General features: G+C 31.0%; 1 protein-coding gene across 1 annotated transcript; it reads right to left on the bottom strand.

The window, feature by feature from the left end:
• Nucleotides 1-16298: 16298 nt before the first annotated feature.
• Nucleotides 16299-17367, bottom strand: LOC122525849. The gene is made up of 2 exons (XM_043648834.1): nt 17247-17367; nt 16299-17166 (listed from the first exon to the last, which is right to left on the bottom strand). The coding sequence occupies exon 2, from the start codon at nt 17148-17150 to the stop codon at nt 16299-16301; it is 852 nt and encodes a 283-aa protein (XP_043504769.1). The 5' UTR covers nt 17151-17166; nt 17247-17367.
• Between the last annotated feature and the right edge of the window lie 1955 nt (nt 17368-19322).

Below are 19322 nucleotides of genomic sequence, written 5' to 3'. Positions count from 1 at the left end.
CTGATAAGTGAACCGCTTGAGAAAAAAAGAGAGGAAGAAGAATAGAAGAGTTCATGTAGTAAATTTGAAATCGCTTTGCCGCGCATCGTAAATACTGACAAACTTCGTGGTGTCGCCCAGAAAATAATTACTCCCTTCACATTTTTCCAAGAGCGCTAAAAGAAGTATAACTTCAAAAATAATAAAAGATAGATATCAGTCTCCACTAGATATAATAGAGGTATATCGAATTACTGCATGCGTCAACGGCCATGACGCGGTGACAGCACTTGTTCCTGCTCGATCAATAAGTCAAGCAGCACCGTCTACGATTAGTGCTATGATGGGTTAACTGCTTGAAAAAAAAGAGAGGAGGAAGAATAGAAAATTTCAGGCTGTAAATTTGAAATCGCTTTGCCAGCGCATCGTAAATACTGACAGGCTTCGTAGAGTCGATTTTTTGTGTCGCTCGTAAAAATTCTCTCTTATCACTTTTTTCCAAACGCGCCAAAAGAATTATAACTTCAAAAAGGAAAAGTATTTACATTTTATTCTGCACATATATAATAACAATATTATATAGTCTCCAAGTTTCAATTTCACAAAATGACACGAGTTTTTTATGCTAACTAACGTATGAAATAAAAACTTTGGATTAGAATTGATTAATACATCTTTGGAATAAAATTTCAATTTTTGTATTTGATATTTTTGTCGATTTAATGAAACTGCTGCGCATTTTTAAATTTAATTTCGTATTTAGGAACCTAATCAAAGGTAGTGCTGATTTCGATGGAAAATTTACATTCAAATTCGTTCTTAATTCTTCGCAATTTTATTGAAATCTTTTTAAGAATTCACAATGCTTTTAGTGTGACTTTATTATATTCTCGTTATTTAATTTTAGATATGTATTTTTTCTCTTTTTTAAGAGTCGCTTTATCATTTCGTCGAGGTTCACATCACAACATCTCTAAAAAAATTTACACCTAAAAAATCCTCCTAAAAGAAATATTTTTATTGAGAAAGTGTTTAATTTTATGCCTTTTTAACTTGTATTTAAAAATGCTACGTTTTCTCTCGTTTTGCCTTTTAACTAACATAACTAAAAGGAGTAATCAAAGATTATTAGTGACTAAAATTTTTAAAGTAAAACAAAAATTCTAAATAGTTCCCCCGCTTTAGAAAAAGATTTAAAACTCTCATTGTAATTGCGTTGACTTAGCTTTACGCTAAGCAGTTTTGAATATATACTTTAGCGATTATCTAATGAAGTACGTTTTTAAATTTTACTTTTGCTCTAGTTATATATATTTAGACTAGATATTGTATTTTACTTATGAAAAACGGTAAATGGATTTAGACATCTATTGACCATTCAATGAAAACACTGATTCTTCTCATATACAGTATAAAAGATAAAGAATCCTAGCTGGCTTTTACGCAATTAACTTCTTTCTGTTAATTCATGTCTCTTTTCTCGCGCATTGTAAAAGTTTACTCTTAAGTTCTATTACAACCTGGTTAAAGGATAAAGCTGATAAGATAGATCAGAAGAAATTAATTTTAAAAATACCCTGTGAATGCGACAAGTGTTACATAAGACAGACGAAAGAAAAATTCAAATACAAGTAGATCAACATAGAAATGAATGTAAACCCACTAATGCACATATAACTGATCCCAATGCGTTAGATAAATATCACTTGAAAACAGGTAAAAAGTTTAAATATTACACAACAACTATTTAATATATAGAAGACAATTGGTTTAAATGAAACGTCAGCGAAATGTTTAACATATACAATAACTGTAAAATTAATTACAAGAAAGACACATTTAAGTTAGGTAGCAATTAAAACGAAATATTAGAATTTAATTATTTTATATAAAAACCAGTAATATATATATATATAGATAGCACTACAATAAAGAAAATACCTAGACTATTATTCACTAATTTAGATTAAATCAGTATTGTTTTGATTATATTTTTAAATTTAACCATTTCTGATACTACGATTTATAGAAGCTTAGTATATTTTTATTTTTAAGGACTATAAAAATATATGATCTTTTCCAAGAAATATTTATTACTATTATTGTATAAATTTACATAATTAACGTAAGACAAATCACCGATCTAGTTACTTACATAGCATCGTTAATAAGCGTACACTTAATTATTAGCTACAATTTTTATTAACGCCTCTGCTGTATACAATATACTATATTAAAATTGATGATTCATTTTTTAATGATAATAGATTTACGACAAAGTTGAACAAAATAATGTCAGCGAACACATTCCTGTAGAAGAAAATCTTATGGTGCACCAACAGTCATAATTTAGGATGAAGAACAATAGTTACGTATTGCATCAGGCGAAGAAAATTTACCTTAACACGTTCATGCTGAGGTGACCAACCGGTGGGTCACACTTGAGTATTCCCGTGGGGCGGCGTGATCCACTTGTGGATCACTTGTTTTCAGAAAATTAGTTATTAAAAGAATAAGTTGATTTGATTTTTTCTCAACATTACATATAAAAATTAAATATTATAAACAATAAAATATAATATTTTAAATTGATAACAATTATTTATTTATACCTATGCAACTTTTCAAAACATTCTAAGCATATTGTGGGTAGGCCCTTACAACGCGTACAATATGTCGTTACATTTTTACTTTTTTTCGCGGCATATAATCTATTTTGTATTTTTGATAATTGTTTGTAACATTCTTTAAATCGTTTTCTTGTGTCCCTGGCAGCCCCTTTCTATGATTGTAGAAAATGTGTACGTTTTCTTTACGGATTTCTGTTTTCTATTTCAGCTTCTTCGATATCTCTGTGATGATCTTTGTTCAAAAGATGATCGATAATTTGTTCTCGAAATTTTAAAATTAGACTTTTTTTAGTTCCCCATATTTTGTGAATATACCATGCATTTACCAGGCATGTTCCGCAATAAGCGTGTTCAAACTCGCAACGATATTGTCCGCCCCACGAAGCATAACGCGGTAAGACAGTCCCGCCTCACGCGGAGAAACGCAGATTTTCGCCTCGGCGTGAACGTGTTAAAATTTATTATTTGATGAGTCAGCAAAGAAACTTTCTTCCTCGGCAATTTACTAGGGTAAGTTTAGTAATTTTAGAGATAGCGTTAAAGTATTACCATTTAAAAAAAACCTTGCGTTCTAGAATTAGTTTTATTAAAATAACGATTTTTTACTACTGAAGAAAAAGAAATCAAATGTCAGTATGGAATCCGATTATTTAGTACAAATATAGCTGTAAAAAAAAATACTTTACTAGCGAAAGATGTATTCACTAGGTTTATATCAGCAGAGCAACTAGCTTCTTTTCGCCAAAATCTGTAAAAAATGTCATTAATTGACATGGTACTGAATGATTGTATTAGTAAACTATATTTGTGGAAGATGTTTTCTACATGATAACGGAAAACACAGATGCTTCTAATGGTTTAGCTAACGAAGCTGTAATTAAACTATTTCATATTGAATTCAATGAAAATTGAGAAGTAAATGTTGTGTGGATTGAATTTCCAGATTCACAACAAATTGGTCAGAAAATCAAAAAGAAAGTAAATGGATATTTTAATGCTATTCAGATTAAGAAAAACAGCTAATATAACGAATTGAAAGTCTTGACGCTGTATACTTTTTATTTTCAAAGTCTACAGGCTCATTTCAGTGATGAGATTATTTCGATTTAAAAAAAAACACTACTTTAAATTTTTAATGAAATTTAGTTACTTAGAATCGAGTCCTTTAGTATATCAAATTCCATATGTAGAATTAAATACAAACGACCGAATGTTCAAGCCGGAGGTGTTATTATTATAGTGCGAATGATACAAGTAACATTCTGACCCCAAATATTAACATGACTTTGAGACATTAAAATTTTATTAGTTCTGCGAAGTCATCAGTGGGTGACTTTTGTACAGCAGAGTGTAAAATGGATGATTGTACAATAATTGTTTAAATAGCAATTAATATTTCTTTAAATCGAAAAATTGTAGATATTATTCTTTCATTCTTCAAAGGGGCGCTATTTCCATACACAGCATATGAAGCAGCTATATAGTTGAAGACGAGGATAAGCCACTGATTATTTTACCTGGAGATTTTATTAGTAATTTTAATTGTGAAAATTCTGATGTTGCCATCAACTTTTTACGTGAAGATTTAATGCTTTTAACAAAAAATGGAAGAGCAGTTTCTACAACCCGACATGGTAATACAATTGATGCTGTATTTGCACGATATTTAGATATCGTTTGCAGTAGAATATTTTATTATATTTTAGCTTAAATGGGCCTCTTGTAACTCACATAGCTATTTCATCACATACAGATTAACTAATGGACGTGAATTAATAACATTTCAATATATATAAATTGCATATATAGTAACATTAAAGGTCTTTAAAATATTTAAATTATTTACAAGGGTTTTTATGCAGCAAGTCTTTTCCCTGAGTAGTTAATGAAGTATTATTTCTTGTAGTGTCTCCTCAACTTTTTATTTTATTTCTTACATCCTATTTTAATAAAACCCTTCTTTTTCTGCATGTATAAATAAATAAATTTTTTTATACTGATTAATCAGGCCTTTATCAATAGCATTTAATACCTCAATTTCCTTTTATCACTTTATTTTTTTTTTGACGAATGTAGAGTATTTTATTATCACGCGTTATTATTGGAGTTATTTTTGATTTTTCTATTATGGTAATAATTTCTCTGTAAAAGAATTTTCCCATAGGCTTGAACATGCATTTACCCGCGAGGGTGCACAGTGCTTTCTAACTAGGACACTAGTTACTTAACACTTTTATCTGCATGTAAACCTAATGTACAGTATTCTGTATCCTAATTTATATATTAATATTTAAACACTTGTATTCTCGGGAGTGGTAGATAACACGTCTGTATTTACTAACGATTACCGAGGAACTATTTTTGTAAAGTTAAATGCTTCACTAGTTTGTTGTAACAAAAAAAAGTATAAAACAAAAGAAAAAAATGAATATTTTTACAAAGAAATGAAAATAATACCCATGACGTAGTGAAAGAAAAATATTTTTTTCTTACTTTCATTTTATTCTGCCTTTTACCCTCGAGAAAGTTCAAAGAAAACTAAATGCAAAACTGTCAATTATCCCTCGTCGATATCTCCCTTGTAAAAAGTTTTAAATGCCTGTTGAAATTTTTTAGTTTACAAGGAGAAAAAAAGAACATACTTTCTTCGTATTGCTGAAAGTAATAAAGAATTAATCACAGAAGGTTCTCACTTATACCAGGGGCTCAGTTCTATGATAAATAATTTATTCAACTTTTTAACTCTTCTATAGAAATATTTCAAACTCTTCTGTTCAACAGTTTTGAAAATACTACTGTTTTAATAGTTAATGTTTCTTTCTGTAATAGGCTTCTCATTTTTATATAAAATAATTTTTCATGGTATATGTACAGTCAGAGCGTTTAAATGACGATAACTTCTATTCAGTTTAATTTTTTTTGAACTAGAATATAGTCGGTTTTCTTGAAATATTCCTTAGTACTTTAAATTTACTTGAAAACAAAAAGACTAATGCTTCATCTTAAGGAGTTATATAAACTGGAGTCAGCTCTTGATCAGTCTGTGAATCTTTGAAAGTAGTGTAATCTAAATAATTGTGAGCTATAAAGTAAGTGATGGAACTATGATAAGTAGTCAATAGGAAGTGAAAAGGACTTGTAGAAGTAGAAAAGTTGTAAGAAGAAAAAGAAGAATATACTTTCTTTCTATCGCAGAAAGTATTAAAGAATTGATCGCTAAAAGTTCTTGTCGATACAAGCTTTTAGTTTCATGATAAATAATTTATTCGGCGTTTAACTTATGCTACAGAAACATTTTAAGCTCTTCTGTACAACTATTTTAAAACTACTAATATTTCAGTAATTTTTGATTTTTTGTAAAAAATTTTTTGTTGTTATAGGCTTTCATTTTATAGGTTTCCTTTTTGAACTAACGATTATATGAGACACTCGGTAATTGTTCTTCTGATGCTATAGCATTATTCATCAAAATTGATGAAAAAATAGTAATTATTCGATTTTCCTCTTCTTCTTCTTATTTTTATTATTAGGATCTCGTCCTGTTATTTGTTAGCTATGTAGTTCTTTTTTTAGAATGTTTCCTAATCTTGTGATGATGATATCCCGATTTTATGCCACCATTTTCACGGTCTTCTAGGTGGTCTCGCTGTCCATATTTTCCTGTTTTTTCCACCATTGGTAGCCTACAGTCGTCCATCCTGTCTATATCGTCTCGCTACTGTTTTCTTCTCCCTCTAATCAACCTTCCCACATCGTTGGTCTCACATTATTTTCTAATCTCTTTGTTTCTTCTTTTATCACTTACTGAGTTCCCTGTTATAGCTTGTAATGTCTTCATTTCTTTAGATCTTAGGATACGTTTTGTTATCGTGGACTCTGCCTTTGTCTCTGCCGCATATGTCATTATCGGTCTGACACAAGCCTTATATATGGGTACCTTGCTTTTAATGCTCATATGCTTCTTTCTGTATATGATATCCCTAAGGTATCCAGAAATATTTAAGGCATCCACTGTCAATCTGTTTAGCCTAAAGCCTTGCTGTTCTTCGCTTATTCCTGTTCGCTCTATTATTCTGGCTCAGACTTTCGTTATCACCTCCTGAACTGCACTTAGGAGACTAAATCCGCGGAATTTTCTCGGTTCTGTCTTAGCTCCTTTCTTAAATATCGAAATTGTTATACTCTCCTTTCAAAGGGATGGAAATTTTTTTTGTTTTACTGTTTTGTTGAATAGGGAACTTAGTTGTTCTAGTAGTAGTTCTTCTCCAAATTTTACTGGTTCGTTTGTTATCTTATCTCTTCCTGGTGTTTTACGGTTTTTAATTTTGTCAATTATATTTTGTATTTCTATAGATAAGATAATGTAATCGTTTATTGCATCTTCTTCTTCTTCTTTGCTTCTGTGGTACGTATCCTTCGTCTCGTTTTTTAAAAGCTGTGTAAAATTTTTTTTTCATTCATCTGACGCGATTTCGGAGGACTGCAGTGATTCGTTTAAAACTTTTATTCAGTTTCTTAACATATTTTATACTTTTTTTTGTGCTCCTATTGGTCGTGTTCCATGTCAGATGAGAATTTCTCTCAGTAGTTCTGTTGAATTCGTCTAATTGCCTAGTTTACCTTATTACTTGTTCTTCGGTAATCGTCATATGATGTTGCATGTTTTCGGTACTGTAGCTAAGTGTCCATTTTTCTTCTTCAAGGGTCCTTACTTTTCCTTTAAACCATGAAATGTTTTACCGCCTTCCTCTAAGCTTTCATTTTCTTTTGACCAGTGCTCTTTCTGCTGCTTTTTTCATGTTTTTTGGATCTTCTCCTATGATGTTTCTACGTTGTCTGTTTCTTAGATTTTTTTCTTTCTATTTTATGTTCTATTCGTCTATAGTACAAGTCTCTTATTGATTCATCGCTTGACAGCTCTATGTTTAGTTTTTCTAATGTTTTTCCTTTTGATTTTCTTTTCGTGTTAAGCTTGCTTTTCCTTATTTTCGTAAGTACCAGGTTGTGGCTAGTGCAAGTATTTGCATATCTCAAAACCCTGACGTCGAGTATTTTTAAAGGGGTGTATACTCCTATTGGTTATAACGTAGTCTATTGTTGATTTTTTTCCTCTAGTATTTTCGAAGGTGAATTTATTTTATGATTTATGTAGGTTAAATATATTGTTGATCCGTAGCTCATTCATAGCGCAAAAGTTAATCAGCTTGTCCCCGCTGTCGTTTAAAGCATCCTCGTTGAAACGATTTCTAATTTTTTTCAATAATTCGTTTCAGATCCTTCCATTGATGTCTCCGAGTACTATAGTCTCATCTCGTCAAGAGATGTTGTCTAGGTGTGCTTGCAGCAGATCGTAAAAATCTTGATTTTCTTTTCTTAATTCGGTAATATATGGAGCATATATACTGCTTATGTATTTTGGTTTCATCTGCCGTAGCTGAAGCGATACCTGTAGTATCCTGTCGCTGATGTATTTGGATTCTAATACATTGTCTACGTATCTATCATGCAAAAGTAATCATACTCCTGAGGTTGCTCTTTCGTTTTTTTTTCCCAATATAGAACAGAATATATTTCCTTAACAAAGGTTTCCTTTTTGGTTTCCTTCCTTTTTGGTTTCGGTAAGAGCGCAGATTTCTAGTTTATGTTTGCTTATTTCCTTTATTACTTCCTGGGCTTCGTTTTTTATGGAAGTTACATTCCACCATCCTATTCTAGACGTTTTCATGTTCTTCTGTTTTCTTTGTATGTTCCTTCTTATTTAGTGTTTCATCACCGTTATTTCCGTCATATCTGAAGCTTTATTGATAATTACAGAAGCCTTTTTATAGTTTTTTTACCGAAAGTAGTTTGCTAGCCTAACCTCAAAACCCTCCTCCTTTTGGCTTGAGACAAGCTAGGTATTATAATAGCTAGGCAGATAGTATTAGCGTTAACGGCAAATAAACGGTTTTTGAAGTTATAATTTTTCTGGCGCGTTTTAGAAAATGTGATAAGAGTGAAATTCTTACAAGCGACATAGTAGGAAACGAAACTACCAAATTTGTGTGTATTTACGATTTGCGGCAAAGCGATTTCAAATTTACGGCATGAAGTCGTCTTCTCTTCATCTTCCCCTTTTTTTTTTCAAGCGGATCACCAATCCATGTACTAATCGTACTCAGCACGGCTTGACTTAATAATCGAATATGAATTTGAGCTGACACCGCATCATGGTCGTAGACCCATAAAGTAATTTGATATATCTCTTATAAATTTAGTATGGACTGACATCTATAGTTAGATATTTTTGTTTTGAAGTTATACTTCTTTTTCAATACTAAATAATAAGCGTTGCCTGACGAGGATTTCCTTTAGTATTCGTGCGGCACTAAACGTGATAACAATTTATGTATCATTTCTAAAGATTACATATTCTTAGCGTATATTCGAAACAAACGCCTGAGTTATTTTTAGAATATCGAAGTGAGAAAACTCTTTCCTTGGTGAGAATATTCAGAATATCAAAATGTTGTTATCGCCCCCCAATACTATTCAAACCGCTGCTAAGCACGCCCGTATTAGTCTAATAACAAAGACACTCGTTTTATATTCCTCCACTGTTTTATTATAATTATTAAATACAGAGGTGATTGATATTAAAAAACTGTTAATATCCTAGAAAATATCATCAAGAACAATAATTATTTTTGAATATTATTAAGAAAAAGTCTTTCTTATGGAAAATTGATGTATTCATTATAATTTATTATTTTTAATACTTTTCATTTCTTCTGTATAGTGATCATCACTTTTGGTTAAAAATGAATAAACTGGATAACATCCTGTGCGAATTTTTTTGTCTTAAACATATGACGACAATTTTCTGATTTAAATATAAGAATACCGAAGATTTATAATCATTCTCTTCATCCTGATGAAATAAAAGACAATAGAAAGTAGAACAGCTTAAAGTTCCGTTATAATACTTTACTAAATAAAAGATATGTATTGTATTATTTCTTAATTCAATTTATGAAGCTCTATATTTATTTTATTATGTTTATATTTCATACATAAACTAATTTCCTAAATAGTTTTAGTTAAATATAGGGCTCTACATTATTTGTTCCAATCAAAGACTCTATAACACATAAGAAGTCTCCATTTAAGCATCAGATCTATACATATAAATTTAATTTACCAGCGGTAAACGATATAAAAATTTCTTTCAACTAATGTCTCCTTCGTAGAGGTTTAATTTGAATTATTATTCAAATAGGTTTCAAACTGTAGTTACAAAGAATAAGCAAGACATGAATCTATTAAAAGGTATAAATAATAATCTTGCTTCTGAAAGAAATAGATATTATATTTCTTTTAAAAAATTTTTATTCATAGCATTTGAACACTTATGCTCTCTGCATAGGTTATCAATCATTTAACTAGCAGATAAAGCGTATTAAATTCAACAACAATAAGGAGAAGGATACTGAAATCATGAAAGATTAGGGAAGACAACGTCTTGTTTTTATACACACTGGGAATTAATAATGTGCACAAATATTCTATCAGAAGAATTGAAAAATGAATGAATCTTGGTTATTTGTAAATTATTTTCTATAATAATTCTTATCAAACTATAATATTTTGCAGCTTTTTTGACCAGTATCAGTATACATTGAAATTTTTGTTTCAGTTTTCGAGATTTCTAAAACTAATGCAGAGAAGTGTAATGCCTTTTACTATTGTTATAATAATATATATAAAAGAAAGAATCAATCACAAACAAATGCAGAATGTTGTAAGGCGTATAATTGCAAAAAAAATATTATTTTACGCAGAAGAAGTATAACTTCTCACGTGCGTATATAAGTACAAACAAGAACTAGTTTTTTATTTATATTTTCATGATTATTTTACAATAATCTTATAGGAAATGTAATAAAAAATGCATTTGTATTATATAATGTGTTAACTTATTTTTTTCTCACGATATAAATTTTATTAAAAAGTAAACATTATTACGCAAATAATAAAATTACTAATTATAAATTTAATAATATACAATAAAGAATAAAAAATAATTTTTAGCGTGCTGAAACAATACATTTTTCAGAATGATATTTGTCCTACGGATACACGAAGCATAAATATATATCAACAAACATAAATAACATAAATAATAGAAGAAAAAAAATTGCGGTCAAAGTTGGATGAAGAAAGAACGGTTTTCTTAGATTTAAACCAAGTCTGCTTCCTTTAGAAAGATTTAAAGTCACCGTGTACGTTTAAGAAGCCTGCATTGATAAAATGCAGTATGTGCTGAAAATACTTATGTTTCGTGAGCCTATACGAAAAATATCATCTCGAAAAATTATAAGGCACGTCAAAAGATAAATTTATTCTATTTTTATTATTTATTTTTTTTTTATTTTATTTGTTATATTTTTATGTTTCGTGTATCAATACGACAAATATTATCCTGAAAAATGTATCGTTTCGGAACCAAGAAAATTAATTTTTGTTATTTATTTTATATTGTTTAATTTATAATTCGTAACATTATTACTTGCGTAATAATGTTGATTTTTTAATAAAATTTTTCTGTTTGCCAAATATAAATTTACACATCGCATATTACAAATTGTTGAGGAAATATAAAAAAAATGTGATGAACGCAGAGCACTTTACAATATGCAGATTGAAATTTTGAATAATTCCGTTGCAACCAGGTGGCCGTAACGTTTTACCGTACATGAGGCAATTTAAAAGACGTTCTAGATTATATTAATTCTTGAGTAGGCTTTAAGTGATCCTATTAATCACTTGAGTGGTCAGAAAAACAGAACGAGATCGACAATGAGAAAACTAAGATACCTTTCTGGTGATGACGTCGTAATTGTTAGAGAAATTTTACTGTGATGGCTGCCGGGTAACGGCTGCCGGAGAAGCCGGCTTTACGGCGTGGCGTCAGAAAATCAGCTGGGGAACGAAGCGTGTTTTCCTAGTACGACAACTGTCGGTTTGCACCGTTCGTTGGGAATGCTTATTCCCAAACACAAATGGATTTTTCTTTTATTTACATTTCCTATAAAATTATTATAAAATTTTCGTGAAAAAATAAAAAAAAAATCTATTCTGATAACTTCATATTAACAAAAAAAAGAAAAAAGAAAGAAAAAAAAACTGGTGTGTGTACTTACGTACGCACGTAAGAAGTTATATTTCTTTGTCATACCAAAGCGAATATAACCTTAATAACATCAAAAATAACTTCAGAAAAATAACTTAAAATAAAAAAATAACTTGAAAAAAATTATAATTATTATTATTAATATCATTCATAATTTTTCTTGTTTATTTTTTATTTATTTATTATTATTATTATTATTATTATTATTATTATTATTATTATTATATTATTATTATTATTATTTGTTGTTGTTGTAGTTGTTGTTGTTGTCGTTGTTGTCGTTGTTGTCGTTGTTGTCGTTGTTGTCGTTGTTGTCGTTGTTGTCGTTGTTGTCGTTGTGTCGTTGTTGTCGTTGTTGTCGTTTTTGTCGTTGTTGCCATTGTTCTCGTATTCCCCGCATGCACGCTAAACAAACGCACTCACTCAAACTCCCTCATTTCCTTCACACCATAACAATAAAGGACGATATTTCTTATGTTTCTATCGAAAAACAACTTCACTTATTCGAATATTTAGTAACGATCGTTCTCGAACATTCATACCGAACAAAAATTTTATACTTATTCGAAATGCGTATATATTTAGCAACGATCGTTCTCGAATATTCATATCTTAATGTTTCTGGTAACATTTTTTCTAACTCTACATAACCGACAAACGACTTTACTTTTACTTGAAATACGTATGAATTTAGCAACGATCATTCTCGAATATTCGTATCTTCAAGCTTCTCGCTCACATTTTTTCCAATCCCACATATATATATATAGCGTAACCAGGTAAAAAGGGGGAGGTTTGGAAGTATGAGAAGATAAGCTACTTTTTATTATTATCTGCTTATATAACAACAAAAAAGAATAGAAACATATTTGCAACCGATCGATGTATTGTATATTTAAGAAAGATTAAAAAAATGTCAAAATATAGATAATAGTCAACACTAAATATAAGGGAGATATATCGAATTACTTTATGCGTCAACGGTAATGGCTCGGTTACAGCATTTATTTCCTCTTGGTCATTTAAGTCAAGCAGCGCTAAGTACGATTAGTACTTGGATGGGTGATCCGCTTGAGAAAAAAAAAAGAAGAGGAAGAAGAAGAGAAAAGACGACTTCATGCCGTATATTTAAATCGATTTGCTGCGAATCGTAAATCCCGACATACATCTTGGTTTCGATTCTTTCAATGTCCCTCGTAAAAATTTCAATCTCATCATATTTCCGAATCGTCTCAATAGAAGTATAAATTCTAAAAATTTTTTTATACTTAACAGTTGCGTAAATAAAAATTGTTCATTCATGCTATTTTCTCGAGCATAATTTAATGAATGTTTTCAAAGATGTAAGCTTACAAACAAATTAATAAATCTAAATTTTAGAACTCGGAAAAAAATTGAATTAATGTACTAACTGAACCGGAAATCTAACTTAGTAGACTTATATATTTCCAGAGGTATTTAAGGTCATCGAAATATTTTTTCAATAATCCTTTAATAATGATAGTGAGGTTCGTGAATTTATTCTAAATACTAAAATTATAATAAGCACAAAAATTTTTCTTTTTTTTCTCACTTACTACTTTTCTTATTGTCACTTTTTTACGGAATTAAAGATCATTTCATGACAGTACATACGTATATCTTTCGTGGTTTATTTCACATATATGAAGTTAATATCACTTTGTCCTTCCTCGCCTGCTTAAACATAGAAAGCTGAAGAATATACTTTCGTTGCAATCCTAGATTAAACAGAGGCACCTTTTATCGGCGAACATTTTGCAAGGTGGCTAGAAACAGCAGTTTGTTATTTTTGTGTTTTGCTTAAGTAAGAATAAATTAAATAAATAAGAAGGTATTTTGTTTTTAAAAGCACTTGGTTTTTTTGTTTGTCGAGAATAAGTAAAATAATTATTCAGGAAATTTTCTTTTCCTTGTTTTTAAAATCATCTGAGGGCCGTAGTATACTAAATCGTTGAACTCGTATTAACCCTTTGCACTGAAAGTTTTTTTTCATTCGTATTACCAGCAACACGAAGCTATTTTAGTGAAAAGATCATATTCACATGTAAGTTTGATATACGCATTAAATGAAAATTTATCGTTGTATGTTATTATTTTTTTAATTTTTTATGAATACAAATGTTGTAGTATATAAAAAAACAAAAAATTATAAAATTATTACATTTTGTAATCGTCCAAAATGTGATACCTCTCGAAGTAATTGCCAATATGTAATCTTGGCTTTTTTAGACAAGTATCAAAAATATAATGGGTCTGCCGTTTTTCGCCCGGAGTTTTTCTATTGGAATACACTACACAATCTTTTTTGGTTTCAGAACGTATAATTTGGTGGTCGTTGAGACTGCCCTCCGTATTTGGTGTGTAAGTGTATTCTCGAGATGTGCTGTTTTGTCGAAGATTCCCAACCAATTGGTCCACCTACAATTTTACAAACTTCAAATGTGACATTTGTTTTTCATTATTTATTTTTTTAGCAGAAGTGTACAATATGTATGAATTTACTGTACACATTTCCATCCCCCAGAAAAATAGTTTTCTCCACAATTTCAGGGATTTTCTCAAAAAACAATATGTTTCAGCATATTGGTCGACCCGATCTACTCCACGCATATTTTTTGTATAATCAATAACAATTTTTATAATAACTTACATTTGCATTGTCTCCGTAGCGGAGCCCTCGAGTGCAAAGGGTTAATATTTGCTATAATACTGTAAAGTCTAAAATACTAAGTTCTATTTAAAACAATAAAGGTAGCCTTAAAAGTATTAAGAAAATACAGTTTTTTTGAACTTTTTTTTATTGCAATTGTGTCGTTCGGCAACGATAAAATCGGTGCCTAATCTTTTTCAACAATCTTTTACGAAACTTTGACTAAGCATAACAGAAACCCCTCTTTCCCTTTGACCTAGATAAGTCGCTCAAGCGTTAAACAAAAACTCCATGCAAACATATTGTTAGAGAGGTATATTGAACTCTCCTCAGCGTGGTAACGATATACCGTATAGAATTTTGCTTAATCATGATTAGGCATTAGCGGAAATTAAACGCTTTCATAAAGTAACCCCAAAACTAAGGCATTAGGAAACTTAAGAATTCTTACGTAAACTTTAGGTGCCAGAGCACCGCTAAAAGAAACTAGAGTTTACCTTAGCACTTACTATTATGCACAAACAAAACCAGACCTTCCCCGATGCATTACCAAAAAATTGCCTAAGTATACGTGCGACAATAATGGTAATGCAGCTAAACAGCTCTTTATATGGTAAAATAGGCATTGAAAAGAGGTCGCGCGATACGCTGGTAGAGAAATGTTTTTACATCTATAAGGAATGGTACTTCGAACATTATTCAATTAATTTTGTGCTACTACTTACTGATAATTTTTGTAGTCGCCTAATAGGTAAATAGTGTTACAGATAGTTAGTTTAACGAATTTTGTAATCACCACATATTAAAGGGTGAGTAAGCAACAGTCTGTACTTTACACTATTCCTACCGACACTTCACGTATACCTATTCCTACCGCAACTGGTCAAATGACCGGTCTTTCACAACTTATATTTTTCAATATTGAATGCAGACCAATGGCCAGCTTACCAGTATAAAAATATATTTTCTTTTATTCAAGAGTACATAATCTACATTTTATTCGTTTTCGTCGCATTTTTTACAAATGGGCTTCTCAACTGTACATTTTCCGCATACGTACTTTTTACATTTTAGACAGATTTTGTTCGTCTTATTATCTTTACAATACCTTATCTGACATGTTTTCCGTTCACGAGAACCTGTACTTGTACTTGCGATGGGTATTGGTTGATTTTTTTTGCCGAGCTCTTGTTGGTATTCGATGGCAAGTTCTTCTGCCAATTGAAATAGAAATTCCTGTCTTGTAATTTCTCCTCCCGTAGTTTCTTTATATAACACCCATGCATTTATCCCGGCTAAATCCAAGATATTAAAAAATACTTGCAAATGCCATCTCCGAGATTTAGATTTTACCGAATAATTTCTGGCCATTTGGTCGGTCACATCTACGCCAAACTTGGTGCTATTATATAATTGAATTGTCTCCGGTGTTCGGGTGTCATTTTTTTCAATTTGAACGGAGTTGTGCATTGAACTGAGAATTAGAACTTTCTTTCTTGGTTTTGCTTTGTAAACTGTCAACATACAATTATTTGAGCGATAGAGTTTGGTTGAAAAAAGTGCCATGTCGTCATTTTTCAGTTTTGCCAGTCTTGGTAGCTCTTTTCTATTTGCTCTAATTGTCCCAACAATCGTAGTTTTTTTTGCTAAAAGTTTTGTTGCTAAAGGTAGGCTTGTAAAAAAGTTGTCCGTTGTTATATTTCTTCCACATCCTACATACGGTTTTGCTAATTTCATAGTGACAAACTCTCCAAGAGGAACTGAGGGTTCTCTACTTTCATCTTTTCCCAAATATGGAAAGCCGTTTATATATATTTGCTACGCACATCGAATGCTAACCAGAATTTTATACCAAATTTGTCCGGTTTTTGGGCATGTATTGAGTAAATCTACACCTTGCTTTCGTTGGAAACAATTGTTCGTCAATAGTAATATATGGTCCTGGTTTATAACAATTCTGACTGTTGTCAATAAACTTGTACCAAACTTCGGAAATCATAGCAAATTTATCGGTTTGTAACCGTTGGTTTCGTTGATTTCTGTCGTCAAATCGAATAAATCTCATAATCTCCGTAAAGTCATGTCTACTCATAGTATTTGAGAAAAAAGGCGGGCCCCACTTTTTATTCCATAGAAGTGCTATATCTATATTCTTAGCCTCATATGCGCCGCGTGCATACAGAATTGCAAAAAATGCATATAACTTTGCAGTAGATAGTTCCCATTTATATCCCAACACTCTAAATGCCTCTGCCTCTGTGCACTTTCTTATAAGTTCGATTATATTCTTATCAATTATCACAGAAAATGCCGCCCTAACTTCGCCTTTCATAATATTACGTTTACTGTACCCAGTCGGGCCTGATTTTTCCCTAAAAATATTATGACCAGGTGCTCTTCCAGGATTAGACCCTATTTTTACTTCGTGCCAAACAGTTCCGTCCATCGCAATTTCGCTTACTTCTTCCTCATTCTCACTATCGGAACTAACTAAGAATCTCCTTCTCTTTCGTCGTCTACGTACGTTCGAAATATTCTCTTCGTTCTCATCGGTGTTCGAATCTGTTTCAAGTGGATCATAATTTTCCGTATTGTTATTTTCCATATCCAGAATTTCCTGATCATCTTCAGAACATTCTGCATCGATATCATTTATTCTCTCTAATAATACATTCGCACTCCTCAAACGTCTTGCCATTTTGGGGACAAATATTCTACAAAAATAAAAACTAAAATATGAAAATGTAAATCAAAATAGATAAAAAAAGAATAAAAGATAAAATGTGAAACTTACTGCGAAGTATTGTTAGTCTTGTTCACTATTTTGAAAATGGCACTTATAACACGTAATACGATATAAAATATTACAAAATAATAATAAAAGACTGCCAAGTATGCTCTTTGTGACTTTCACGTTCGATCACTCTGTTCGTGTCGCAAGACTACACTGATTTGAATTCGTGAGAAGACGTCTATACACTTCCTTCAGTTACAAGTTTATTTATTTTACGTCATAGTAGATGAGATGGCGTAGAACATTCGAGGATCTTGACCGTATCGGATATTAATCAAGCAAATAAACACCGCTAGCCCGATAGTCGAGTGAGAACTGTAAACACTTGGAAGTGCCGTAAACCATTTTCTGGAAGGCACTTATCGGATAAAATGTGTCATACCTACATTACCTTTAGTTTGTAACGACTTTATAGTTTTGGCATTGAGTCTTAGAGAGAAACTCTTACATAAATGTATAAATCGTACTACCGGTCAAATGACCGGTCGTGGTAGGTAAGACAGACTACAAATTTTTCTCGGAAAATAAACAATAGAAAAATAAGTGAATATTGAAAAATATATCATACATATATATGAGGAAAAGTGGTAAAGTTTAAAGGCGATTCACATACGTTGAATGTAAGAAATTCCAAATGAAAATTTAAAAACGGTCATTTGACCGGTCCTGGTAGGAATAGTGTTAAAACCTTTGCCTGATATAAATTCTGTTATTAAATATTTCGACGAACTATAGCTCAGGGGAGCTACTGTTTTCACAAACCTACTGAAATTCCCTGATCCATCGATATTCACGCTTATCCTTTCTTCAATTCCCGTAATTTTTTAACTGTTACTAATACATTTGGAAATATGAACCTGCTTGGTCCTTGCTAAACACGGTGAATGCAGAGTGGTTAAAACAGGCTCTAAAATTAAATTCTTATACATTCGTTTTTGTGTTTTAACACAATGTATTGTCAATCAAAAATAGATCAACTTTTGCTTAAATTACTTTTTGTCAGGTTTTGGCAATTACTTGAAAAATTGAGACAAGAGATATATGAGAAATCCTGTATATGCTTATTTATAAGGTGTATACACGATTGTTACCGTATTTAGATTGATGTCATATTGTATGTATAAATAGTACAATACTTACAGTAAATATGTTGTATATCTGTGAGTGTCTTTGTCGGAATTATATTCGTAGATTAGTTGTTTCCACTACCGTTAGAAAGCCGTCGCACTTATCTGGCAGTATTTGTATAACGAGTGACCAAGAAGTATGTATTTGATATAATTGCTCTGAACTAACTACCTACAAAGAAATTCACGGGATAATCCTAATGCCGGTACACACGGACATCAACGGCCGAAAAGTAGATATGAGGAAGTTGTAGGAACTGATATATTTACGAGATTATTGATTTTACAAAAGAATCAATTATCGAGTAAATGTCAGGATAGAAAGTTACTCGAGAAATTGAAAAATAAGAAATAGAATAACCAGTTTCAGATATACCTAATTTAAAAATGCCTGGTTGTGAAGGTTTGAATAAAAATTAGAATAAGTATTATAACGGCAATGCTATTCGTCTTCCACAATAATCGAGACGAAATCGATATTGAATAGCTCATCAATTTACTGTTGTTTTTGATTGTACGATTTTTAAATGATAATAAGAATATTTGACTGTTGATTTGAAAAATGAAACGAGACGAAACAATTCGCGATTCATTCAAAGAAAACGCAAAATAACTGTACACTGGAAAGATTATGCCCGAAGCTGACGGAAATTAAGGCCAGTTTTAAATTCTTTGGAAAAATTCTAACTCTATAATTATATTCAATATGTTATCATTTTTTACTATTTTAACAATACTTTTAGGTTTAATTTCAGTTCCTGTTTTTCATTTGTAATTACTTTCCCTGTATGCTGCTTCCTTTTTTCATGCCATATTTTTTACATGTCTTGAAATATTAGCATTAAAAATTTGCTACAGAATAGCATGCTAATACAAAGTAGAAGATTTATGTCATAAAATTTTTTCTTTTCTTTTACGAGCATCAGTAATTTAAGGTGCAATGAAAACA

Source organism: Polistes fuscatus, unplaced genomic scaffold (assembly GCF_010416935.1).
Source record: "Polistes fuscatus isolate 324 unplaced genomic scaffold, CU_Pfus_HIC Scaffold94, whole genome shotgun sequence".
In the NCBI taxonomy this organism is placed as follows: domain Eukaryota; kingdom Metazoa; phylum Arthropoda; class Insecta; order Hymenoptera; family Vespidae; genus Polistes; species Polistes fuscatus.
The sequence above is the reverse complement of the archived record's forward strand: the minus strand, read 5'-3'. Positions and strand labels throughout refer to the sequence as shown.